Here is a 27,439-nt window from a genome sequence, read left to right as displayed (position 1 = left end):
TGTGTGTGTGTGTGTGTGTGTGTGTGTGTGTGTGTGTGTGTGTGTGTATTTTAAGATAAATTCTCTCACTGGTCAAATACCAAGTGGACTAGGCAGGCTAAATTGTAAGTCCCAGAAATCTTTCTTTCTGATTACATGTGCAAATCACTGTATCTGGCTTTTTCTTTTTTGTAGATTCTAGGGATTGAAGTCAGGTTATCTTATGTGCAAAGTAAGCATTTTAGCAATTAGGCTATGATCCCAGACATTTTTTTAAGACGAAGATTTTATACAAGGTTGGGAGCTTCAGCCACATCTTCTTGTAGCTCAAAGAATATGTCATTAGGTTCGACAGGGTTAGAGAGAAGCAGTAGAAAACAATGAAGAGTTAACTTCACTGTAAACTTAGATATTTTTCTAGCAGCATGTGGCCAAAGTTGTAAAATATTTTCACCCTTAGGTTCACAAATTCCATTGAAAGTGGTGGTTCTCAGCCAGGGATAATTTTTGCCTACCAGGGGACATTTGGCAATGGCTGAAAACATTTTTGGCTGTCATAGCAGGGTGGTGGGTGGGGGTAGTATGGGCTAAGGTCATGTAGTGGGTTGGAAGCCAGTAACATTGCTCAGCATCCTACTAAGCCTAAGATGGCCTTTCATGACAAAGAATGAGCCATCTCTAGTGTCTACAAAGTGGAGACCAAGTGGTCCTACTTTGTCCACTTGTAACTTACAGCAGTGGTTGCAAAGAGCAGTAGTGAATATTATAATTATATTGTAGAAGATATAATTATCTTCTAAGGTGAAAATTCTGCTTAAGGGGGGTTGGTGGGGAGTGTAAAAGGTATAGGTAGCCATTTTATGCAGATACCAGGAAAAGCCTCTCCAGATTCAGACACTGGCCTTTGAACTAATTCTTGCAGGGGGGGAAGTTGGAAAGTGATATTTGTAAGTGAAGCATCTATTGACATAGACTGTGTATCTGATTCTAAATAGGCTAGGAAGTCATTCTACTTGAAAGAGTTAGTATTTTACTTGAGGTTCTCTCACTATTTAGAAGACTACCATGGTAGGAGCTAAGACAAGAGAACTAGTTAGATGTTTTTTCTTAGTGTCAGACAGTAATGAGTAAGGGCAGAAAGGAAGTGGCAGTGCTCCCAGACATAGATATATGTAGTTTCTTAAGTCCCTGGATGCTGTGCTTTGGTATAATTCACCCTTCTTGAGACCCTCTCTCAGATGCCATGTTAGCTTGGGCAATACCAGGTCTTGTCAAAATGGACATTCATTCATAGTGGTTTGACAACACAGAGGAGCTGGCTTTTTCTCTGTATTATTCTCAGCTCTGCTGCTGGGCCTACAAGAAATTTCGTATGACAGAAAATGTAGGGCCATGCACATATTATGTTCTTACTATTTTATTACATGTGTACTTATATATTTAAAGATGATATCTATAGAGGAGATCCAAACACTTTATGAATGCCCATATATTGTAAGTAATGGTGCTTAGAAAGTTTTATTATTTAAAATTGGTGATTGGACTGGAGAGATGGTTCAGCGGTTAAGAGCACTGATTTCCATAGGTCCTGAGTTCAATTACCAGCAACCACATGGTGACTCACAACCATCTGTAATGGGATCTGATGCTCCCTTCTGGTATGTCTGAAGACAGTGACAGTGTACTCATATACATTAAATAAATATTTTTTAAAAATTAAAAATAAAGTAAAATTAGTGATTACTTGCTAATGGGTAGAGTGATTAAGAATCTGAAACAATGGGCCTTAAGACTCTGGTTACCACTTCCACAGAATTTGTTAAATTGTTTCTCTCTACAAGTATACCCACTTTTTTTCCAGAAGCACTATGGTCTTGTTTTACTTGCTATACATATACTTACTCAAAGGAATTTGAGAGAAATCATTCTGTGATTGACCTGATCCAGGTTAACCTAAGTTTGTCATCTTGTTAATCTCAGCATTAAAAGCCAAGACACCAGAAACCAGCCTTCTCTTCTCTCCAGCCCATATCATAAACCTCCAAAATGTCACCATGTACATGGCATATTGACAAAAATGTCAAGGATTACCAAGAATAGCTTCTTGCCTTCATATGCAGTTACAAGAGAAGGACAGAGTAGCTTTTGAATTTCAAGTGCCCCTGCGGTGGCTTTAATCAACAATTCTTGTTTGAACAACTTCCAAAGCTCAGCTCTACCATGGAGTTTGAGAAATACATCATACCTTGAATGTTAAAATATGAACACACGTACTTCATACTTCTTAGACTTCCAGAGTTACTAATGGAATTATTTTTGTTGTTCCATTTATCATCCAGATCTTCCTTTAAAATAAAGATGGTTATAGTGTTTTAATAAACTGGTAACTGCTGTTTTTTTCCTGACTCATTGTCAGACTCTCAGCTCTAAAACTTGTGCCAGCTCAGTCAATATTTGATGGAACTCAAAGTCTGCATTTTGTTCAGATGTGGTCATTTTCTCTTGTCACTTAGAGACACATAGTGCTTCTTTCTCATCTTTTTAGGAAGGGTTACTGGCCACTCACTGTTTGCAGGAGACTACATTTTATTTCAGGAACCAACATTCATTTCTGTCTCATTTTAGAGTTCTAAAACCATGTGAATTAACCCAAACAGGTGGTGGGAAGCAGGAGTTAAGCTTTTTTTTCTTCTACCTTCATGAACCATGAGACCAGTGGGAGAAAAATCCTTGACAAGCCTGTAGCTTGGATATTTCGGTCTTCTGTCAATGGTGAGATCTTCACTGATCACTCTACAGAAGAAATGAATGTGCCTCTGTGCCTTTTGTCTTTTCTGTGGTTGTTTTAGGTCTCACTGGTGTTGGGTTGATTGTGCCTTCCACCCTGAGTTAATGAAGGGGCTTCAGCATAATCCAAAGTTCTAAAATAAATGGAAATCAGGATTTTTCCATGAAGCAAATCTATGACATAATGGCATCTCATCCATATGAATTACTGACATTGGTTTTGCTGAAGTGGTTTGCCAGCAATATTTGCAAAAGTGGGAGGTGTGTATGTGTGTGTGTGTGTGTGTGTTTGTGTGTGTCAGTCAGAGGGAGAGAGAGAGTTTTCTCTCCCAAAGGACAGATTCACATGAAAATTAAATTCTTCTATTAATGAGTGTGTTTTAAGTGAAAATAATGTCTTTAATTTCTTTCTCTCACACCAGTTGCCTTAAAAATACAGATCAAAATAATATGGAATTATAACATTTGATTCTCTAACATGCTGTCATCATCTGCAAAGTTCATACTTCTAAAGTCTGCTGTTAAGTTACCTGTTTTTTTAAATATGGTGTTTTAGTAAGTTTTCCATTTTGTGTTAGGCCACATTTATAGCTGTCTTTAGCTGCATGTGGCCAGTGGGCTGTGGATTGGACATACCTGGTATTAGACCATGATTCTTTTAGTAATTAGGTGTTATATTTACTGCAATGATGTATCAATTCTTCAGAAACAAGGAAAAGAAGATGCTTGAGAAAGGTGTCATTTGTAGCCCAGTCAATAAAAAGACTAATGAATAAATTTAGTGATCCTTAATTGTAACTACTCCAGTGAAATTATTTAATTAAACAGTATCACATTAATTGGACCTCTGATTTAACACACAGTTTCTGATATAACAACAAGAACTATTCACAGTGAAGACAATTACAATGTCGTAGGCTTGAAGCTTATTTTTATGGTAGGCCTTACACCCATAAATCCTGTGGGAATCACAAACTCAGTGTCAATCCACCAACAGTCCTGTAGGCCTTTGTATCTAGTGATATCTCTAACCACTAGTAATTGAGACAGCTTCTGGTTGCATCCATCCATCCATCCATACATACATACATACATCTTTTTTTCTCTATTGAGATGATTATAATTCAGTAATGCCCAGTACATTCACAGAATTGTACAACTATCACCTTTATCTTGTTCCAAGACATTTTCACCAGCCTCAAAGAAAACCCTGTACCTATTAAGTAGTTACTCTTCTCTCCTCCTCACCTCCAGGAACTACTAATCTATTTCATGTATTTATGAATTGGACTATTCTGCATTTCTCTTGTGAATGGAATAGAGTATGCATCCTTTTACTTCACTACTTTTACTTTAGCATAATGATTTCAGTATTCATCTGTATTGTAGCCCATGTCAATACTTTTGCTTTTATAGCTGAATAATATTCCATTCTATGGACAGGTTATGTTTTCTTTATCCATCATCTACTGATGGCCACTGGGATTGTTTCTACTTTCTAAATAGTGCTATCATGAACATGCATGTGTGTAAATGTTTGGGCAGGAAACACTTGACCTTGGCAACTGTAAATGATGGCACTTGTAAAGGAATAACAATTGTAGAGCAGTTATAAATGCCATTGTATTATTTCTTTGGAGCAGAGGTGTGAAATGAAGTTCAGGACATGAGTTTGATGTTCTGCTGACCACAAAAATATTTATATTAATGTTGAACATCAAGTTTCCTGCTTTCAGCTTCCTTTATGCTGTCTGAGCCCCACCCACAGGGTGAGTGTGGGGAGTATGTTGGACAGTAGGGATTTGTTATTTGTTTGCTCCCAGGTAGAGCCGAATTCCTTGAGATTAACTCCTGGCACTGAAGATCTCAAATAGCTTTTCTTCAGTGAATAGTTAAGCAAATGCATAGCACTTTGTAGTATTCATGGAGCTTTTCCTAGGGTGGGGTCCTCTAGTGCTCTCATCCTTAGCCAAGGTGACATGCCTGAGGCTTATGAGCATCATTTATCCCAAACTTCCTGCACACCTCACCTGGCAAGTGCTCTTGGTACGTGCCATCTGGCTGCCTAGGTTGTTCCCTAGGATTTCTCATCTCTGTGCTCAGTTTGCAGGGGTCATTGCACACTAAGGTGCCCACCTGGGTTGACTCACAAACACTTGGCCAGATGTAATATGTTACAGAGTGGTTGGGGCTGTGCTGAGAGTGAAGGGATGGTCCTAGTCAGAATGAGCCACTTTTTTGTCTTTGCAAACTGTTTTCCATGTGTACCAGCTCTTAGTTTTTTGTTTTTAAGATTTTATTCCAGATTTAGAAATGAAATCTTTTAACTGCTGACAGCCCACTGTAACAATGGCAGAGCATATCCCACTTGCTCTCAGAGAGGGAAAAAAGGGGTGGCCATGCTGGATTCTGGGTGAACTTTTTAAACAAATGGTTTCTTTTGTTTTCCTATGCACATCACCACTAGCAGTTATAGATGATTTTGGAGGTCTTCTCTTGATCTCCACTCCTGAAACAATTAACCAAACATGATCACATATAAAGTAATTTTTCCCTAATCATCTCATGAAAGTACTCTTACATTATTACAGTGTCTTGATAAACATCATTTGAAAGTTACTGAGCTGGGGATGTAGCTCAGTAGGCAGAATTTTTTCTTAGCATGAAGCACAGCATAAAACTAGATGTGTGGTAATCCCAATGCTAGGGAAATGGAGGCAGGAAGATCAGAAGTTCAAGGATATCCTCAACTTGATAGTGTGTTTGAGACCCGCCTGGACTACTTGAGACCTTATCTCAACAACAACAACAACAACAACAACAAAAGCCACAACATCCCAGCTAGATTTTACAGGACTTCTATTTTGATTATTCTTCATCCATAGCAAACCCCACATGGAGCAAGTGTTGAATGAATAACTCATTTTTTGACACAGGATCTTAAGATCATCTAACCCCAGCTTTTGGAGTGCTGGGATTACAGTTGTGTACCACCAAGCCCAGCTAATGAATGATATTTTCAGTATGCATAATTTGTTGGATCATAGCCTTAGCATGGGACATTTGACTTCATTTTTTATTATTTCTTAAAAGGTTTATTTATTCTATGTATGTGAGTATACTGTAGCTGTCTTCAGACACACCAGAAGAGGGCATCAGATCCCATTACAGATTGTTGAGCCACCATGTGGTTGTGGGAAATTGAACTCAAGACCTCTGGAAAAGCAGCTAGTGCTCTTAACGGCTGAGCCATCTCTCCAGCCTCCAACATATTTTTAAAATTATACATATTTTATTTACTTTTATAGATGGTACTATAGGCATTTGGGGCCATAATATTCTCTGTAATGGAAATACTCTTATGTATTAGGGAAGTTTAGCATCCTTCCTGGTCTCTACTGTCAAGATACCAGGAACACTGCCCAATTTTTTGTTGTTGTTGTTTGGGTGTTTGGGTTTTTTTTTTTCCAGATAGGATTTTTCTATGTAGCCTGGCTGCCTCTGTAAAGCAGGATGACCTTGATCTCAGAAATTTTCATGCCTCTGCCTTCTCAGTGCTGGGTTTAAAGTCATGTGCCACTACCTTTTGGCCCAATCTGTTCTTATGATAATTGAAAATAAGTCTCCAGATTTTGTCAAGTGTTGGGTTTAAAGTCATGTGCCACTACCTTTTGGCCCAATCTGTTCTTATGATAAATTGAAAATAAGTCTCCAGATTTTGTCAAGTGTCCTTTCTAAAGAAAGATTTTGTGGCCCCTGATTGAAGATCACTGTACCAGTGTAATTAGTGAACTTAAAGGTATCAAACAATGTCTTTTAAGATTTGCGGCCTTGACCTGTTGCTCACTGCTTCTGTTTACCCCCTATTTTACCCATTATTTTTTGAGGCCTTGGGTTCTTCCATTGTCTTTTGCTTTTATCATAGAATGCCTTTGATTTGGGGCCTTCAATAACAGATATTTTTTTTCTCATAATACTGGAAGCCAGAAGGCCCAGATCATGTTCTGGCACATTTTGTTTCTAGTATGGACTCATTTTTTCCCCTTACAGACAGTCACCTTCTTACTGCACCCTAACAAAAAGGGAATCAAGCTCTCATTCCTCTTCATCTTCTTTTGAGATACTATCTTACTATGTAGCACAGGCTGGCCTTGAACTCGATATCCTATTGCCACTGTTTGTAGTCTTGTCATAATCCTTAGGAATATGTTCCCTACAAGATTAAGTCCCTGTATGCTTATGACAATATTTAATTTTTATTGCCTTTTCAGAGGCCCTATTTTCAAATACTGTCATTTTCTAGATTAGGGCAGCTGGGCGGTGGTGGCACACACCTTTGATCTCAGCACTTGGGAGGCAGAGACAGGCGGATTTGAGAGTTCGAGGCTAGCCTGGTCTACAGAGTGAGTTCCAGGACAGCCAGGGCTACACAGAGAAACCCTGTCTCGAAAAACCAAAAAAAAAAAAGATTAGGGCTTTAACATGAGCTTTTTTTGTGGTGCATAATTTAGCTCATAGTATTATACCCTTGGCCCCTCAAAATTCATGTCCCTCTTATAATTTTTTCCATTTTAGTAGATGATTTAGTAAATTTAGTTAAAAAAATAATTTTAGTAAAGTTTCCAATTTAGTAGAATGAACTCTGAATTCATTCCAGCATCAACACGAACATCGGATGCCCAACGTTTCTTCTAAATAGTATCTAAATCAGATTTGGCTGAGATTTGTGTGATTCATTCTTGAGGCAAAATTCCTTCCCAGCTCTGAACCTGTAGAACCAGACAAGCTATGTGCTTCCTAAATACACTGGTGTAACAGGCATATAGTAGAGAAAGAAGAAGGAAAGGAAGGAGGTGGCAGGTCCAAAGCAAGTCTCAAATCGGGCAAGGTTAATTCTATAAAAATCTTAAGGCCATTGTCTAGTCGTTGGCTAGGCCCCACTTTGCATTACCCACAATAGCTCTGCAAAAACCTTGATTCTGAAACCCAGAAGAAAATATCATCATTCCTGGGCCCGTGGTAGAAAGATCTGGCAGCTTTGGTGGTCTCCGAGTTACCTTCAGGGTAATTCTTTGCATTTTTTGAAAATTAGTTTATGTTCAGTTTTGAGCATCTCTATGGTTTCATCATTTAGGGTTCCAAGAAGTCTGAGATCCTTCATTCATTTTTGTCCTGATTTCTGCATCCACTGAAGTTCAAACTGGCAGTATGATACAATATTTATTCATGACTGCTGCTGAGATAGCTGATTAATATTGTGGGGAAATGTCTGTAGGCATTGCTTTTCTAGTACAACTTTCCAAAATCATTTCTATTTCCATACCCTTTCATTGCTCCTCTTCCATCTTTAGGTCTGTCCATCCATCCATCTATCCATTTATTTTCATTTCTTTCTTACAGTCCCCATTTGGCACAGAACACTCTGGGGTGCACACTAGGTCCTGGGGAACAAGACCTCTTCAAGATGTACAGACTGTAATAGAGACATCTGAAGGCACTAGTTTTTTAGTGAAGTCTCAGAGCACAGAACCTTGAGATCAAGACTGTCTGGGCAACTGGGTTAGGCAACCTCTCCTTGGAAAGGGTAATATGAATTCACAGAAGGATAGGATATTTTGATATCAAGTCATTTTGGGAACTAAAGCTCTGGGATGCTTTGGAAGATACAAATAGAAAAAGCCTCCCTTCTTATATCCTCATTCTCAATGATGGAAATGCCGGGTCACCCCTCAAAGCCAGAGAAGCATGGACCTTTGACCTTCTTTGCTTTCTGGATCTCAAGATAACTGCTTAGCTCTTTCATGTTCCCTCTCCCACCATGAGGTGGACCTTGAGCACACAAGGCTTGTGCCAACAAAGGAACTCAGCATGCAGTTCTGATAAGCATTGTTCCAGTGATACAGGTGGCCAACCAGTTGAGCTCATTAGCAGGTTCAGTTTACCTGCCAATTCCCTTTGATGATAATATTGAACTCTTTTTGGACAAGCACCAAAACTGTACCCCCTGAGGGAAATAGCTTGAATCCTATGTGCACTGCCAGGCTTGGTTGGCTATGGCCTGATACCTTCCTGCCAACCTGAGGGCTTGCTAGGCTGCCTGGATTTCTACAGATACTTTATTTACTGTAGCTTTTAGAGAGGTTCAGTATAGCTGCTAATGACCTTCTGGATCCCATAGGGGCTGCCAGAGTGCCTGGGATATATGGCTCGGTTCCACACTCCTGAGTTGAAAGTAGTTGGTGTGATATAGGGTATTTACTACATTCTTTCAAGTAAGTGTAGCATTCCAGCTTCCTTGCAGTTCTAAAGGGGAATTTGCTATCAGGCAGCCTTATAGAGTTGATCAGAGGTCTGGCCTCCAGATGTTATGAGTCAAATTCTGTTGCCTATTGTCCTGCTCTGGGGATTTAATATAAAACACCCCTTCCCCCAACAAAATACAATTCATATGACTTGATTTTGAACAGAATGACAGACAGTCCCTTCATCAATGCCTTTTATTGGGGGCATGGAGTCCTTTATTTTAGAGGGAGTCTAAGTCTAGCCTAGGAACTTCATCATTGATTTGCACACTTGTGTGCTGGGCCTCTGCTGGAGGCACTGTGAAACAGGTACCAAAAACTGTGTTCATGCCCTTTGGGGGACTAGAGCAGGGGAAAGCTCACTTTCTGTCTTTCAGAAAGACTTTAAAGGAAAGCCACTGGAGTGGGTGGAATGATAAGAAATGCTCGCAGAGAAAACCTAGTTGCCCCTGCAATTAATTTTCCCACAGAATACAGTGAACATATTATTCACCAAATCCTGTGTCAGAGACTTAGTGATTGACTTCATAGTGGTATCAAAGACCCTGGCCCCACCATACCTATTCCCATTCCAGATCTACCTCAAGATTTCTGACTTTCTGTTCTGCTTGCCAGATGGCTCCCTTCTGCCCGCACTTCCCCTCTCTCTGGTATCCACTTTCTCTGCAGCCCAGGGTCTTTTTTGCAAAGCCAATTTGCAGAGGACACATCCTACCTAGTTCCTGGTACCCAGTGGCTCCATGCCACCTGCAGAGCTCAGCTTGTAGTCTTTATCAGGACATACCAGGCTTTCTTCAGCAGATTCTCTTCTAGGGCAGTTCTCCAGTCTACAATGGGACTGGCTTGTTAAGGCTCAAGAGTCCTGTCCTCTTCCGCTGCACTTTGGAGGCGGTACCTTGATACCTAGGTTAAAACCAGCCCTTCCACCTAGAGCTGGGGTTTGTTTACCCCCATGGCGATGCCCTGGGCAGAGAGCTTTGAGAATAGGCTTCTTGAAACTAGAATTCCAAGACTAGCAGCATTGTGAGGTGAGTATCCCGAGTTGGCACATTTTTTTTCTAGGAAGATTAATTAATGCCTGTCTCTAATACTCAAAGAAATGCAGGTCCTAAAGAGAACCACCATCTCTGAGAGCTTATTATGCTCTACATACATGACATGTAGTTTTAGCTTTTAATGTCATAAAAATTTGGCATTCCCCACCCTGTGCCTTTGAAGGTCATAGATACAGTTGGCGGCAAAGCTGAATTTATAAGTAGTGGCATTCTCATGCCTAAACAAAACAGACTAAATGACTACTGGCAATGTGATTTTGCAGGGAAAGGTGATTGGTGTAGAAAATAGTGAGTTATAAAATCCTGTAACTTTTCTTCCTGGAAGTCTGGGGCAGGCTCTAACACAAGTGGAAGAACTCCATCTTTATTTTTATTTTTTTTTTTTATTGGATGATTTATTTACATTTCCTATGTTGTCCCCTTACCCCATCCCCCACCACCCCCTCGGAACCCCCAATCCCCTCGCCCCTCCTCCTTCTTCTCTGTGGATGTAACCTCTATCTACCCCCCCACTCCCACCTCCCCACCCTCAAAATTCCCACCCCCTGGGGCATCCAGCCTTCATGAGGTCAAGGTTCTCTTCTTCCACCTATGCCCAGCAGGGCCCTCCACTTTTACATATTCAGCTGAAGCCCTGGATCCCTCCCTAAGTGCTCCCAGGCTGGTGGTTTAGACCCTGGGAGCTGTGGTTGGTTGGTATTGTTGCTCTCCTCATGGTGCCACAAACCCTTTCAGCTCCTTCAGTCTTCACTCTAACTCCTCTATTGAGAACACCATGATCAGTTCAATGGCTAGTTGTGAGCATCTGCCTCTGAATATGTCTGACTCTTGAAGGCCTCTGAGGAGATATCCATATCAGGCTCTTATCAGCATGCATTTCCTGTCTTCCACATCAGCATCTACCTTTGGTGATTGCACATGGGATAGATACTCAGGTGGGATGGTCTTGAGACGGCCCCTCCTTCAGTTTCTGTCCCTCACTTTGTCTCCATATTTGCTCCCTTGAGTATTTTGTTGCTCCTTCTAAGAAGGACCGAATCACCCTCACTTGGTCTTCCTTCTTTATGGGCTTCATGTGGCCTGTGAGTTGCATCTTGGGCATTTCAAGGTTCTAGGCTAATATCCAATAATCAGTGAGTGAATACCATGTGTGTTCTTTTGTGATTGGCTTACCTCACTCAGGATGATAATTTCTAGTTCCATCCATTTACCAAGGAACCTCTCGAATTCATTGTTTTTAATAGCTGAGTAATACTCCATTGTGTAAATATACCACATTTTTTGAATCCATTCTTTATAGTATTTGAAAAGTTTACTATGAGATCCTAGTGCCCAAGGGACTGTGACACTGCTGCCTTGGGATGCCTGGGGATATCCAAGAACCATCCTGGGTCACCTCGCCTGTGATGCTATTTCTAAAGAATGTTATTGTTCAGCTTCTTCCCTCTCCTTTGGCCACTGTGGTTTTCCTTTCCCATTTTGGCTGAATTCACTTCTTCCGTTAATTGTTACTATTTGTTTCTTTTTTCCCTAAATCCTTCCTTAAAACCTCCCCTTTCGATTTTTAAGCACTTCTTCCTGTCTCTTATCTTTAGGAGTAAATTAAAAAAACAAATCATTATAATATTGTATTATATTTTTAAAAGATTGTGTCAAAACCCATTGTAGCATCTTGGCAGTATGAAAAAGAAGCTGCCAAGTAATGTGCCTCAGGCTTTCATGAAAGTAATCATAATTAGAAATCCCCTCATATACTATTGCAACGGACTTCTCAAGAGAGTAAGGATGATAAATAAAAACAGCCATTGAAAAGCAGAGTGTAGGAACTCATTCTGTTTATTCTAAAGTAGTCAAGGAGCCCTTCAATTTTTCCTTAAAGTGTGGCTAGTTTTGGGTAGAGGCTTTAACTGGTCTGGTTTGTATCTTTTCTTAATTTCTACTCAGGTGAAATGGGTATGGAGTCCAGGGTTCCTCTTTAGAAAAAGATATGTTTCAATAGCCTGACTTTCCTGGGTGTCATCATTTCTTCACCTTTCCTGATGAATGAAGTGGGATGCTTGGGGATCTTTTCAAGTGTCAACTTCCTTTCTCTGAGGTACAGGAAGAAGGACTCACATATGCCCTCCCAGAAGATACTGTGGGCTCCTCTGCACATGTATAGATAGGCCTGAGGTTTGAGAGGAGCTTCAGGATGAAAGGGCAGCTTCGGGACTTATGTGAGCCCTCCAGCCTACTTTGGGTGCTCTTCTTTAGCTCCCTGTCTCCAGAATGCCACTCCTAACTCAATAAGCCCACGTTTCTGATAGTGCTGGTAAACAATCCTGAACACCTGTTGTGCCCAATCCCCAAAGAAGAAGCCATATATCTATTATGTTGAAGGCCATTCTTCTAGACTAGTATCTCAAGACTCAAACATCTATACTTGCTCATGAGCTATATACCCTCGAGACTAGTATCAACTAAACAAAATATCAAACCTACTGTATTTGACACCTATTTGGGTGGCATGCTGCATTCAGTGTTGATCAAGTCAAGTCTGACTCATTCTATATATGCAACAGAGCACCTGCTAGGCATGCCCTAGAGTTCCACTGGGGTTGAGTCAGAGTTAGAGGAGATGCCAGTCTAGCCCTTGAGGCACCAATACTAGGGGAGATGTGACATGTAAATAGGCCCATCGCAGAATATAGTAAATACTAAGGCCAGTCAACGAAAGGCACCTTGCTCAGGAACTGAGTCTAGACAGGAGAAATATGGACCACAACTTGGAAGGAGGAGGTGGGTGAGTGGGAACTGTGGCAAAGAGAAAGAACAATTCAAATTTGAGTAAAGGGTTACTAAAAAGGCAGATAGACAGGGTCCTAAAGTTCTCTCCTTGTTGTAATGATTTCTGAAACCTGATTCTTCTATAATCCCAACTAGGGGCTTTCGGAGAACAGCTTTTATGGTCAAACAATTTTTTAGGGCTCCACCATCAGCCAGATGGTTTTCTACTACCATCAGTCATAGAACAAAATTGTAGAAGTTAGGTGACACCCTAGAGCTGAGGTTCCCAGGATAGTATGCATAAACTGTCCAACCCTGAATAGTTGTTTTTGGTGACCTCAAACTGAGAAGAGCTCAATGTGTAAAGTACATGCTTGATTTTAAAGACTTTATACAATTAAGAATATAAACATCCCAGTTATTCTTTTTATGATCAGCACATTTTTAAATGATGGTATTTTTCAGCATATAAAGAATAAAATATTTCATTATAGTGAGTTAAATAAAATGTGCCTTTACAATTAGTTGTACCTATATCATTTTCTTTTAAACTAAGTGTTTGATTTTCAGTATCACAGTACTTCACTAGAGAAATCATTTTACTAACTAGGCTGAATTTTGCTTTTACTTCACCTCAGTTTTTCTATCATTACAACTTATACATGGAGGGGAACAAAACGTTTTTATGTCATCTGCAGAATGTGAGCTTGATGGACTTGCAGAGAAATTCTTTTTTCTTGCTCCTGCTGGGTAACTGTGATTGGATTGGTCAGGCCTCCTCTGGGTGTGGTTTCCTTTGGGTGGTACACTAGCAGTTTGGTCTGAGGTCAGATTGCTTTTAAGCTATGTTCCACTCATACAATATTATGCTGCTAAATCAGAATAATAATGACATTCTTCTAGTTTTTACAGGAAAAAATAGCACAGAATGAAAATAAACCTTTATGGTGTATGAAGTAAGTTCCAGAAGCCTTGATATGGGTTTCTACCTTTCTGCTCCATCACCACGTAGAAATGAGGAAGGAACTGAGATAAGAGATTGAGTCCTTTGTCCAGGCTCAAGAACTTTACTGTATAGTTGTTCACCTTTAAAGTTTTAGAGAATTGTCATTGCCTATGCCTGTGAGTCAATAAAATATATATCGAGGGACCTTACATTCAGCCACTCATTAATTGATGGGATGTCCCAAATCTTCTCACTTCCATTACACCAGTGCCTGAACATGTTTTAGAACTGGTTGAATAAGATGGCTGTGAGAACGAGCCTGGGAAGTTTGAACCTTTTCCTAAATGCCTCCTCTACTGATTTGTCTTAGGACAGTTTATTCTTTGCTGGATGATAAAACATCTTGCCAAGATCTTGCCTCTAGATTGTCTTCTCTTGCTACCTCCCTTTCTTATGGACAAGCCTACATTTAGGAAGCCATACAATGTATCTGAAGTTGGCTTAGTCAGTAGAGAATCAGAACAAAAAGATACAGCAAGTCTTCACTGATATTTCACCTGGCTCTGGTAGCCTTTCTTCCCACTATAAAGTACATCAGCTTAAAAACAGATGTCCAAGGAAGGTCTGATCCTGGCCTCTGATGTCCCATGTGTTTTATCATCTGGGTGTCGTGATCTCAGTTGCTGATATTTTTTTTGAGTCTTCTAATAGACTGTTTTCTGTCTATCCATATTCATACAGTTGTTTGGATTTCTGAAATCAACTTGGTTAATTGGCTAAACACCTCATTGTTTTGCTGGGGGCTTCAGCTTAGAAAGATGAGTCTGCAGGAACAGAATTCCTTCATTTAAGAAGCTCATGGACTAATAGGGAAGGTAATGCCTACATTGACAAGTAAGAATTGACATGGCCATAATAGAAATGTAGACACTGATCTTTCTTAGCCTTTCCTTGTAAAACTCCAGAGTGTGTATGTTAGGGGTGGGGAGGAGAACAAAATTCTGTAGTTGATTATGCATCTTGTGAATCACTAAAGAAGTATCATCAAATAAGATGAAATAGACTTTTCACAGATTCAAAACATCTTTCTTCCTTTGTCTGTCTCTTCAAGTATGTTAGCCAGCAAACTATTGAACAGTCATTCATGGACCTAGGTTTCTTCCATGGTGTGGCTCACCCATCTTTTATGCTTTTGCCTCTACCTACTCCTTTGCTTTTGGACAACAGAATTGGGAAGAGAGATGCCATGGGGATACTGCCAGAAGCTTACAGGACAAGCTCAGAAGAATATATATATATATATATATATATATATATATATATATATATATATATATATATATGAGTTAACTTCACATTTCCTCAATTAAAGCCTAGCGACAAAACCAGTGTGACAGTGTGTGGCTTTGCAGGTAGGGGGTAGAGCAAAACATACATACCTGATAGAAAGTTGTGCTCCTGGAAGAGATATGTCATTTAGAGGAGTCTCAGTAAGACATACCTACTTGAAGGCTATAAATAATTGTTACAGCTTGTGGCCACCAAAGCAGCAATATAGATCTGGTGATGTGCCGTGTCGGAAACCATTTAGGCTTGGGGGTGGGGGCCCCTTGCAAATATATTCATGAATTGCTTGGGGTACATTCAATTGTCTTTTATTATTTTCTTTTACAGAACTATTTCCATTTATGAAAGTTGCATACAACTCTTTACCTTGAGGGAAGATCCAGGAATCATTTGTTCTTCTGAGTAGCCCATGAGTTTATCCATTTACCTTGATAGTTTTGTGTTAGTGACAATGAAAAGATTAGCCAATGCTTACTTTAAAAAATTCTTATCTTCAGTAAGTCTTTATCTTCTTATTCAGGAATCACAATTTTTATTTAGGAATGATTAGTTCTAATGATCTGTCAGTGACTAGGACCTTCACATTTCATTAAGACATCGTATGTCAGTTGTAATAGTTAGACTGCATTCTGAGTAATACAATTATTCACACTAAATTCTAGAGTTGGGATTTGATAATTAGTGCCAGTTCTATTTTTATACATATTCTAATGAATATTTGAGGCTAAAAATGCATTTAAACAAGTAATACAAATGGCAGGTTTGTGACATGGTACCTACTATTTTAAACTTCGGCAGAAGGGATGGCAAGATGCCTCAGCAGGTAAGAGTATTTGACATCAAGTCTGATGAACTGAGTTTTATCCACCAGGTCCCACAAGGTGGAAGAGGAGAACTACTATAAGATGTTCTCTGACCTCTAGACATTTGCTGTGGGAGATGCATGCCCATGTACATTTGTGCACAAACACACAATAAATAAATGTAATAAAAATTTGGCAGACATCCAAAGAATCATTTTTAAAGAACCATTGCAGCTTCATTTTTGGGGCAAGCAACAGATCTCCGGGAATCTGTTGCTTGCTACTGAGTGAGAAGCTTGGCTCTGGGGTGTAAATGTCATGCAGCCAAAAGTTTGGAGAAATAACCAGAACAGCACACAGAGTTGAATTCACCATGTAAGTAACCACAAACAAACTGTGTCCAAGTTCCGGTGGACTTTGAAATATACTGGGAGCCAGGCATCTTAGAAAAGGTGAAGGAAGTCATTATAATTTCTTGAGGATTGGTTGGCTCTGAAATTGAGATTAATGGTATCCTCTCTGAATAGCATATTAAAAACAAGCATGCATTGGAAATAAAAAGATCACTTTGTTCCAGGAGACTGGAGAGTATAGTTCAAGGGCAAAGGATTACTCTGGCCTCTTGATAACAGAAATGTGTACAGAAATGTGTGCTCTCTACTCATACTTCCTACTACCAGCCTCTACTTTTCTGTAATTTGATGATTAATGTGGACTGGGTTAGTCCCTTGGGCCCAACCTGGCTGGGAAGGAGAGTATAAGCTTCTAGGCTCATCCTCTCAGGGCCCTGCTGCCTTCTAGTTGCTGCCTGGTAATGAGCAGAACAATAGCTGCAAAACCATCTGTGTCCAGATATCTGTAACCTGTGAGTAAATTGTTTTATGTGGCCAAAGGGACTTTACAAATGTGACTCAGGGATATTTTGATGGGAAGATTATTGTGGTGGGCCCCATGTCAAAACAAAGGTTTATCTAAATGGAATAGAAAAAGCAGAAAAAAACAACAAGAGTTGACCTTTCCAGCAGTGTTTCTTTGAAAATAGGAGGAATAGGGGGATACAAGCTACAACTCCAGGACTTAGAAAAGGCAAGGCAACAGTTTCCTCCCTGCCAGGCTAGGTGTGTCCATCCAGTCTGTGGCTTTGTAGACTACATGTGACTGAAGGTAGCTCTGAACGTGATCCAATGCAAAATCAAAACCTTATGAGACTTTTATGTTCTATTTATTCTGTTTTGTAATTTGATTGCACTGTTTACAAGCTTGAACTTTTTAGATGACAATTGCAGTGTCAAATGGCTGGACATGCTTAGAAATGTGAAGCAGACCTCTGTAACCATGTTAGGTGCCTTCAGACCTGAGAAAAGTCAGAGAACAATGGGCCAAACAGCCTTTATGAACTACAAGAGAGGAAACTTGACTATTTGAAACTACCATTTGATTGTATCAAAAAGCAAGCAACTCAGTCTGAAGCATGTGCAGTGTGATGGCCAGAAGGGGACTAAGTGCCTGCTGGTCTCCACACTGCCACCAAGGAGGCCACAGTCAGCCAACATGACTCCTGAGGTTCATCTGGTTATCCTCAGTGTAAATATTAAGAAACATGGGCTGGGGATATAGCTGAGTAGCAGTGTACTTGCCTTTGCCTCGAAGGTTTTAGGCTGTAGGTTCAGTGTCTCATACTGGGGAAGGAGAAGGTATTAGGAAACTGAGGCTCGGGGCAAAGTGGACTGACTCAAGGTTTAATTCACGAGAGTACCCAGCCCTTTCTGAGCTGGCATTTAGACAGCATAGCAGGATGTAACAGACAAAGCAAAAAGAAATTAGAGTCTGGGCTTCTACCACTCTCTCAGTTCATACTGTCCTGCTCTCTAAGAACAGCCAGGAGGACATAGTCCCTCTGTGGAGGCCAAAACGTGTGATTTTCTCAGAGGAGAATCTGCCATGGCAAGATCTCTAGGTGGTGGTTCAGGAGAAAAAGTGGTTTGTCTGTTTTCAGTTTGTACTGCAGTCTTCTACCTTTCCCACATTCTGAAAATGCTGTTCAGCTCATGCCACTGTGAGGCCTTTCTGCCTGTTCTCACAGGGTAGAGCATGCTCAGGCCAGATGGGCTTATTCTGAGCTCTGGAGTACATGTATTAAAAATATCTCCAGAGGGTGGTGACAGACCTTACTTCTTTGGCTGGCAGGAGCCTAAGGTGGTGGCTAAGCTCTTTGGGAGTATGTAACAAGTGTTTAATATGAGTGCATGTCCATTATTTATTATAAACAGTAGACCACTGGGGCATGCTTGAACTATAGAAGCCAGATGAATAAATTGGGTCTGCTACACAGAATGAAATATTTCATGTCTCAGAAAGTACTGTGAAGAGAGCTAAAAAAAATAAATATGCAACTAGAAAAATCTGCTTATGAAATTATATATATATATACATGTATATATATATATATTCATTTGTGTGAAGAAGTAGGAAAAATCGGGGAGGGGAGAAAGCTAACATGTGAATCTAGGGTTTCTGTATTACAAGTGTTTTCTTGGTAACCTTTAGATTTTACTATCTAGTTTTGTGTATTGAATTTAAATAGAGTAGAAAAACTTCCTGGAGCTCAATATTACTCCACTATATGGATAGATCATGTTTTATTTACTTATCAGTTGAAGTCTGTTACTTATTTCCATCTTTGTGCTATTAAAAGTAAGTTTTTTCTTTGAACATTTGAGTATAAGATTTATGGGTGTGTGCAGATAGATATTTTCATTGTCTATGTAGGTCAACCTAGAAGAGGAGTGCTGGGTCAAATAGTATTAAGTATATGCTTAACTCTTTAATAAATTGCTGAATTGTTTTCTAAAGTGAATGGTTCTCATGGATATTTATGATATTGAAACTCTGGACTTAATATAGATGTTACTAGTTGGACAGAGCTTAGATAAATTACATTAATCCCTTGAATGAAAGGTTTGTACAAATACAAGTTATTTATTTAGCAAGCATTGTTGAACACCTATTTCATTTTATTTCATTTTTCATCCTTTCTGTGTGTCTGTGCACGAGTGTGTGATTGCTCAATGTACATTTATAGCACAGTGCATGGGTAAAGTCAGAGAACAACTTATAAGAGTTGGTTCTCTAATTGTAACATATAGGTTCTGTGGATTAAACTCAGATCAGTAGGCTTGGAAAGGGCCTTTACCTTCTGAGCCATCTAGCTAACACTGAACACCTATTTTATACCGTGTCCTGGACAAGATCAAAGGCACTGTAGATGAAATATTTGTTTTCAAGGAGCTTGAGCTATTCACCTGTTTTCAAGTAATGTTTACAAATAGTTTATTGACAATGGAGACAGAATCCCTATGCTATAGTGCTAGGTTAGCATGTACAATTTCTAGAGAGACTTAGGGTTAAATGCTACAAACTTAAGTAAAAATGATAAAACAGAAATTTGTATATACTGTGTAATCATGACGATGTCAGACATTTAAGTCTATTTTTATAAATTATTTTTGTAATAAAACAAAACTATCTCTCAGCTTTGTATGAAAACTGTGTGGTGGAGTAGGTGGGTTGCAGGGCAGGTAAAAATAGAAGAGGCTGGATAGGCTGTCTGTGTGTAAAGATGGAACCTTGGGAAATAGTGTGCTGTCTGCTAGACTTGATCCCTTCCTCCTCTCCTCAGACAAAGTGACTCCTATTTGATGTACTTTGCCTGTTCTGGGCCTTACCCAGACATCAGCAATTGCCCTGCTGGGTAGTTAAATAGGAGGCTTTTAACTGTTTTCAGTGGGAAAATAGTTCTTCAGAGTTAAAGCCTTAACCATGTTTTTGTAAGAAGACAAAATTGAATTGCTTATTTATTTGCTCAAAGAGCATTATCTAATCTTTTTCCATAGATTAGAAAGGATTCCAGGGCTAGAGCTGAGAAACTGCCCAAACCAGCTAATCTACTAGTCTTGATGATTCCAGAATGTTCTACTTGGGGCCCGCCTGAGCGCCTCCCTTGCAAACAAGCCCACTTATCTCCATTTTAAACATTCGGATCTGTCCAACCTGGGGAGGTGGGTGGGAGTGGTGAAAAGCAATGAGAGAGCATGATTTTACTCCTGAGCAAAGGGCAGCCAGAAGTGTCAGTGTGAGGGATTCCTACCAGGGTTGACTGAAACACAGCAGAGATACCAACCTTAGAACCAATCAAAGAAAAGTGCCTTTTCTTTGTAGTTTTGCCTTTTTGTTGTTGTTGTTTGTTTAATACTTTTTATTTTCTGAGATTATAATATAATTACATCATATCCTCTTTTTCTTTAATTGTTATTGCTGCTTCTGCTGCTGCTGCTAGTGCTGTTGTTGTTGGTGGTGGTGTGTGAGTGTGTGTGTGTGTGTCTGTCTGTGCACATGAGCTTTTCTTTTCATTTTGTTGGTGTGAAATTATTTCCTGCATTTTATATTCATTTTAAATTAACATCCTTGGGTTGGAGTTTTCTTTCTAGTATCTTATCTGATGCATTTATTCATTCCTAAAAATAAAATGCAACCTGCTCAGTCTATATAATGTTACTTATATGTATATCTTTTCAGGGCTGACCATCTGGTATTCATGTGCTCTTAGTTCATTTTTTCAGACAGGGACTTACTACATACCTCAGCCTGGCCTCAAATCCCTTACTTTAGTCTCCCCAGTGCTAGGATTATAGGCATTTGCCACCATGGCTTACTTTGTACTCCTCCCCTTCATTGATTCGTTCAGAATCAAGTAAAAGACTTTTATTAGTTAACATGTTTCATAGAAAAAAATAGATGTAGGAAATGGGTAAGGGTTGTAAAAAAAGAACATGTACGTTTCTATACATCATTTCTTAGCATATTTTATTTGTGTGTTCAACACTGGGACTAGTAAAAGTAAATATATTAAAAATTGATAACATTTTCAGCTTAGAAAAGGTTACCCTTAGTGATAGAGTAATCACAGTGTTGGAAATCCTATCTGCTTGGTAGTATTTTTAAAAAGGCTTATGTAGTAAAAATTAAGTATAAAGAAACAAAATAAAAGACAAAATTATGCCTAAATGAACTCATGGTGGTCAGCCAGGCTGTAGTGGTGGATGCCTTTAATCCCAGCACTCAGTATACAGAGGGTAGTGGACCTCTGTGAGTTAGAGGCCACTCAGTTTACAGAGTGAGTTCAAGCACAACCAGAGAAACAAAGGGAAACCTTGTCTCAAAACCCCAAAACCATCCAAACAACCAAACAAACAGAAAAACCTCATGATGGTCTTCATATATGTCAGTAGATAATACTGTAACATAGGAGGGTCTTGGAGATACTGAGACATTTGAGTCTTTGACATTTTATTGAATGTCTTCAGATTTCAGGACATGACTTTTGTCATTTTAGTTTTTGTCTCCTTTCCCTTGTTAATGAGCTACACTGTTTTCTCTCTGTTTCTGCCTCTACTTTTTTCTTTTACTGCTTCTATATGGTATGTATGGAAGTATCGGAAAGGTGAAAGACTTCAGGGCCTTGGGGGAGGTTGGAAGGAAGGGTCTAGTCCAGAAGTGAAAAGGATGTAAAAAGGTCAAATTCTGCCTTATCTTTTTGAGTTGTCTTTGACATACTTCTTTTTTTTCAGTTCCATTGAATCTGTCCTTTTCTTTTTGGATTCAGCTGAGTCCGGATATTATTTAAAGGTTTAGCCTTTCCACATACTGAGCAGTTTCCACTTTTGTTTTAACTGCATTAAGTTCATACAAGCCATCTGCCAGCATTGCCAGTTTTGTTTTTTCCATCTTTTTGTTTTGATAAAACAACACAATCACAACATATCTTTAAACAAAATGTAAGCCAAGTTGCTGTGAGCCCTCTTGGCTCTTCCTGGTTCTCACTGCCTTTGTGCTGAGAAGAGTTTTGTGCTTTTTTTTCTTCCCACAATGGCTGGAAAGCCATATAGTGAGATGTAAAACATTGTACTCTTTGGCGTCAGGCAGTCCTGAAGATGCCTGAATTCTCTAGAGTTCTTCCCCTGAAAAGGTGTGCATCCTGTGTTCATTTGGAAATACAAGAAGGAATCTGACTATGAAGGTTGGTTTTAGGGTTTGGAGTAATTTAGATTAAAAGGATCGATTTTCTTGAATTGGAGACATGGATATTATTGTAGGGGTACTATAGCTGAGACTCTCAGAATAGAAAAGACTTTCTCAGGAGGAAAGCAAAGCTGCCTTCCTTTACAAGATCTCTGCTGGGCTCTGACTGAGTAAGGCTACTAAACAGTTAGCCTTATGACTGTGGAAGATGTAATAGATATGGCTTAGAGTACCTATGGCAATTTTCATGCCTACTCGACCAATGAATCAAAAAAAAAAAAAAAAAAAAAAAAGAAAGTTGCTTCCAAAGCAGAAGGAGTTTGGGAGTTGGACAAATGCTTGCTAATGATTTTTGAGGGGTAAAGTTGACCTTTTTAGGTCTTGAGAGGGGAGTAGCTTTAGTCACAGGCCTAAGAAGACTGAAGTCAAGGTGGTAGACTGAAGTGGGCATGGATTTTGCAGGGACAAGGTTGGGGGAGGTGCATCAGGGAGACAGAATCTACCTGGAACAGAAATTATTTGGGTATAGGGGTTGAAGTAAAAAGAATGTTCGTGGGCTTTCTGGAGGGAGGAGTAGGACACTAGCCTAGGGTCCTGAACACTCACTTGTATACGTGTGTGTGTGTGTGTGTGTGTGTATGTATTTGTTTTGGGGGGTTGAATTCAGGGTCTTACACATGTTAGACTATTGCTAAGATATACTCAGAGCCCAGTGTTGTGCATTTTTGTAGAGAGCCATTGCATTTGAGGGAGAGTCCTTGTCTCTCCGCCAAGTGAGGTCTGATAGCTGTCAAGACAAAGTATCATAACATTTGTCTAGGATGAAACCTAGCACCTTGCATTTGGTGCTATGTGTTTGCTTCCCAATGAAATCTAAGGTCTGTCATGAATGGTTCTCCAATCTCACCTTGAAAAGTCAGGAACTATCATCCTAAGAATTCTACTTTTCAAATCTCAAGACAGTACCCAGAGGCAATATCCTCATCATTCATGTGATCAAACAGATTCTGAAGCTGCATAACTCATGGTATATTTATTCCTGAAGCATTGTTTTCCCAAACACCTTTTTGGCAAAATAACATTTTTTTTAACAGTAAAGACATGATGAGGTAGCCTAAGCATCTTTGGAATGTGGTTATGGTTTTTCTCAAAACCAGTGGTCTGAAAGAATGTGGTGGGTGCTGTGGATTCTGAGACCACCTTCAAGGACTTCATAACTTTTCTGTGATTGTAGAGGCCTTGCTGTTGACATTAACTGAACTCCAAGAGATGTAGCTCCTCCTTGTCTTGCATTGAGGCACTCATTCTGTGCATGATTATAACAGTTCATGTTTGACATAGAAAGGAAGTGGAATCAGGAAACATGCCAAAATGAAATTCATCAAAATGGCAGATTTTATTCAGTTTTCTTCTGGAGCATAGAGTATCGAGTTGTTATTAGAATAACTTGATTTTCTTTATAAAAAATGCTGAAGTCTAAAGTAAGCAGATGGAGCTCAGCAGTCCTGTAAAGATATGTTTCCCACTTGCAAATGTTAATTAAATCATATCATATATGTAAATAAACTTCAGATATACCTGACTCTGGGCATGGTTCTCTAGACTTATATATGAATCTGTACTATGCTGGGATGGCAATGATGTACTCAGGATACAGTTTGCATTAAAGCAGAATTATTTTTGCTGTGATCTGTTCCCATCATGCACAGCATCCTATCACTGCTGACTTAAGATGGGAAGCATGTCGACACACTATTTTCCCTGGAAGTAAATCCTGTTCCAGATGTGTGCTGTGGGATGAAGCAGGGAAATGTGCAGTAGGTTGGTCTCCTCTGTTGTTCTTCCCTTCCTCCTGCTCCTGTTCCTTCTCCTCTTCTTCTCTTCCTCCTCCTTTTTAATGTACCATTTTGGGGAGGATGTCTGTAACCTATTTTATCTTTTACATATTTGTTTTTTCAATGACCGTCGCTTCTTGAAATCATATGTTTAAAATGTAGATTAAACGCAGATCGGAGTCAGTGTTCTGATAGTGTTTATCAATTTTTTCAACCATCTGAGGAGAGACAGCTTTGTTGTCGAACCAGTTTGGGGAAAATCTCATGGGGACTAGCTATAGTTTTGATGTCTTCAGTTTTCTGCAGCCAGGGACTTGAACAGAAGAAGTGGGAGGACTGAGCTTGTGAAATTTAGATTGTCAGATTCCCATGCATGCCAGTCAGTGTGCATTTATAGAGACAACCAAAGAGATAGCTGCCCAGACTCAGACAATTATAGGTGTGTCCTGTTTTATACAACAGCTGCTGTCCTCAAACCGGCTTGTCAATCAACATGATCATGAGAGTGGGGGAGGGAAAAGTCTCTGATTTAAAAAAAAAATCCATGGTACACCCTTTACTTTCTCTATCTCTTGCTAAGCCCAGGGATCCCTTATTCAGATTTCCTTCAAGAAGAGATATTTGTAGGCCCTGTGCTTTGGCCATTTTTCTCTAGGAAAAGAGAAAAAGGACTCTTTGAAATCTTTGAACCCTACTGTACAAGGAATGAAGGAATCACTCAGAAGCCATTTAACTATATTGTTAGGTTTCTTGGCTTTTTACTTTTGTGCAGTGGTTAATATTTGATTTATTAATGGGTAGATAATAATATTTCGAGTATCTTGTATGTAGACCTAAGGCAGTGTTCATGTGTATTACATGGAACTGAAAGTTGTGAAGGAGGACAATTCTCAGGGAGGGAGAACAGAGCCTAGTTCTCTCCTATTCTGGAAGAGTTACATTCCATTGCCATGGCCTCATTAATCACACTGTGGAAGAAGATGCTTGTCTTACTTGTTTGGTTAGTCATTGTCAATATCTGTTTTCACTGATCTTTTAAGTGTGCTTTGCAATAGTATGAGGCTTTTAATTGTGTTTGTTCTTACATGATTATTGATTGTTACTTAACTAGACCTGGTAAATTAATTTTCAAGCCAGAAGGCTGGACAAAACCTATCAATTAGATAATATGAATTATAATTCTGTACTAAATAATAATTTATATCAACAAAGTTATTCAAATCTGGCCTGACTTTTGAAATTTGTTTTTATAATTTTGTTTTGCAGGATAACAAAGCCACTGACTTTCGCTGATTGTGTTGGGGATGAACTTCCTTTAGGATGGGAAACTGTATATGATAAACAAATTGGAATTTATTATATGGACCACATAAATAGTAAGTAGATTGCCACATTTCCATTGTTAAATGTGAGAATTTTCTTTTCTTTTTTCTTTTTTTTCTTTTCGACATAGAATCTCAAAAATGCTAAACCCTTGTTCTGTAAAACAGAATAAATGATTATGGTGACCAATGAAATATTTAGGTTTTGTAATATTGTATACTCTGTTTTCCTTAGCTGAGTAATGAATACACAAAGCTATTTTCTATAAGGAATAAATTCCCCAGGCATCCAGGAAACAGAAAAACATCTTATGATGACTGCAAATTAGAACCTACACATTCTTAGAAACTGCTGTGATTGTCCTCCCCCCAGAGGCAATGTCTGGAGACATTTCCTGTAGCCAAGCATGTGAGAGGTGCTTTTGGCACGTTGTGGGTAGAGACTAGGGGTGCTTCTCATGCTTCTCAACATCCTATAGTGCTTAAGATGGCTCTACCATACAGAGTAAGCATACATCTAATGTGAGTAGGGGTGAGATATAGAATCCCATACTCAGAAGCTGTACCACATTCAAGATCTGTTCTCTAGCTCTTGCTCTTGGTATTCTGCCTTTTCGTCAGGCTTCTTTGACCAGATCTTAGTTAAGGTTCCATTTCTGACTCTCTTTGCATTTTCATTCTCACTCCTCTCAGTACTTTTGTCATTGTCATATTGCTCCTGGGGCCATGAAGCATGACTTTCCCTTGGCTTCTTTTCTGTGCTTCAGTTTATTACATATTGCTGTACACCCATGTTGTTCTTTACCTCTGTGACTTTGAAGTTCTTTTCTTCTCTGGGCCTTTGAGGCTGACAACAAAGTTTTTAGTTGCTTGGATCTGCATCTTTGTGTCTTAGAACTTGGAATAGTGAACTTTCTGATATGGGACACTGAAACTAGGGCAGCTTCAGCATTTCCAAGGCTTAGCCAATGATGACTGGAGAAGGGGAATAAGTACTTCCCTGGCCCTGCTGCTTTTCAGGCAAGTATCCAAGTGTCAGGAAGTTTTAAGGCGGATTTACTGCATACTGGAAAGGACAGAGAGAAAATGAGAGATTGAAGTTACAAGTAGCCTTTTCACTGGCTCTTAGCCTGCCCAGCATTTCATGACTGTGGCTGTTCAAGGAAAGGTGGTCGTCTAGACTTGTCTTTCTAGCTAAGGTTCCAAGGGGAAGTTTTGAATACATACTCTCTTCCTCTCTGGGTCCCCTGGATCATGAGTATTGGCACTGTGGCTATATCACTAGGTTTTGTCCTTCTCAGGGACCGGTGGCATGGATGTTTAGGCTTACCAGATGGCAAAGGCAGTGGCTCTATAAAGATTTCCTGGGAAGCCTGCCTGCTGTTGTGGACCCAAGACCCTTTCTAGCCTCTCTTCTCTCATGAAGCGAGCTGTCTTCTCTTTCCTCCTCACTATGTCACAACAAATATTTCTAGAATTCCTGTATACTTCCCATTGTGTTACATTCCTCAAGACACAGGAGAATGAAACAAGTTCTCAACTCTTAAGGGTTTAATACTCTCAAAAGTAGACATAAAACTTATGAGCAAATAGAGACAAAAGATTTTTTCCAGCCACCATAAATCCATGTCCCACCACTTAGGAAAGAGTAGGTGAGGACAACAGTTGTAGTGTCATACCTTCTCTACAGGTCTTTAGAGAATCCAACTTTGAAATTCTTTAAAGCACAAAATCTGAGGAATCAAGTATTAACATGGGAAGTGTACAGGTTGATGAAGAAGTAAGGAACAAATAGATCCTAGACTGGCAAGATTCCCAAGACCCTCTGGGGCTCTGGAATAGTGTGAATAATGCTGTTCACCTGGCTGGTTACAGTGGGTCTCACAGCTGAATAAACATCAGGAACATCTGGGCAGTTATTAAAAAGCTCTGCCCATGTCCCACATTAAGCCAACTGTACGAGAACTATGGTTCTAGGATAGGGCTCTGACTTCTGGTAGTTTGCATTTTTATTTCCATAATTGACACACAGAATGCTTGGAGAGCTTTCTAAGAGCCTGGGATGACAGTGACAACTGAATAGGGTCAAGTAGGTGAGGAGATTATTTCCAAGGAGGTCTTAGTTTGGAACATTTACTCTGTCTCTGCCTCTGTCTCTGTCTCTGCCTCTGTCTCTGTCACTCTCTTGTCGGTCTCTGTCTCCCTCCCTCCCTCCCTCC

The 27,439-nt window shown here is 39.6% G+C and overlaps 1 protein-coding gene across 1 annotated transcript in view; it reads left to right on the top strand.

Annotated features, from left to right (window-relative positions):
* The window catches only part of Wwc3 (WWC family member 3), a 107,318-nt gene that overhangs the window by 13,570 nt on the left and 66,309 nt on the right, over positions 1-27,439 (top strand). The window contains exon 2 of the mRNA XM_028761823.1: positions 25,165-25,274. Within this exon, the coding sequence (XP_028617656.1) occupies positions 25,259-25,274 (16 nt within the window). The 5' untranslated portion in view covers positions 25,165-25,258. The remainder of the gene's footprint in view (positions 1-25,164; positions 25,275-27,439) is intronic.

Source organism: Grammomys surdaster, unplaced genomic scaffold, assembly GCF_004785775.1.
Source record: "Grammomys surdaster isolate TR1022 unplaced genomic scaffold, NIH_TR_1.0 131, whole genome shotgun sequence".
Taxonomy (NCBI): Eukaryota; Metazoa; Chordata; class Mammalia; order Rodentia; family Muridae; genus Grammomys; species Grammomys surdaster.
Note: the sequence above shows the minus strand (reverse complement) of the source record. Positions and strands in the feature narration are given on the sequence as shown.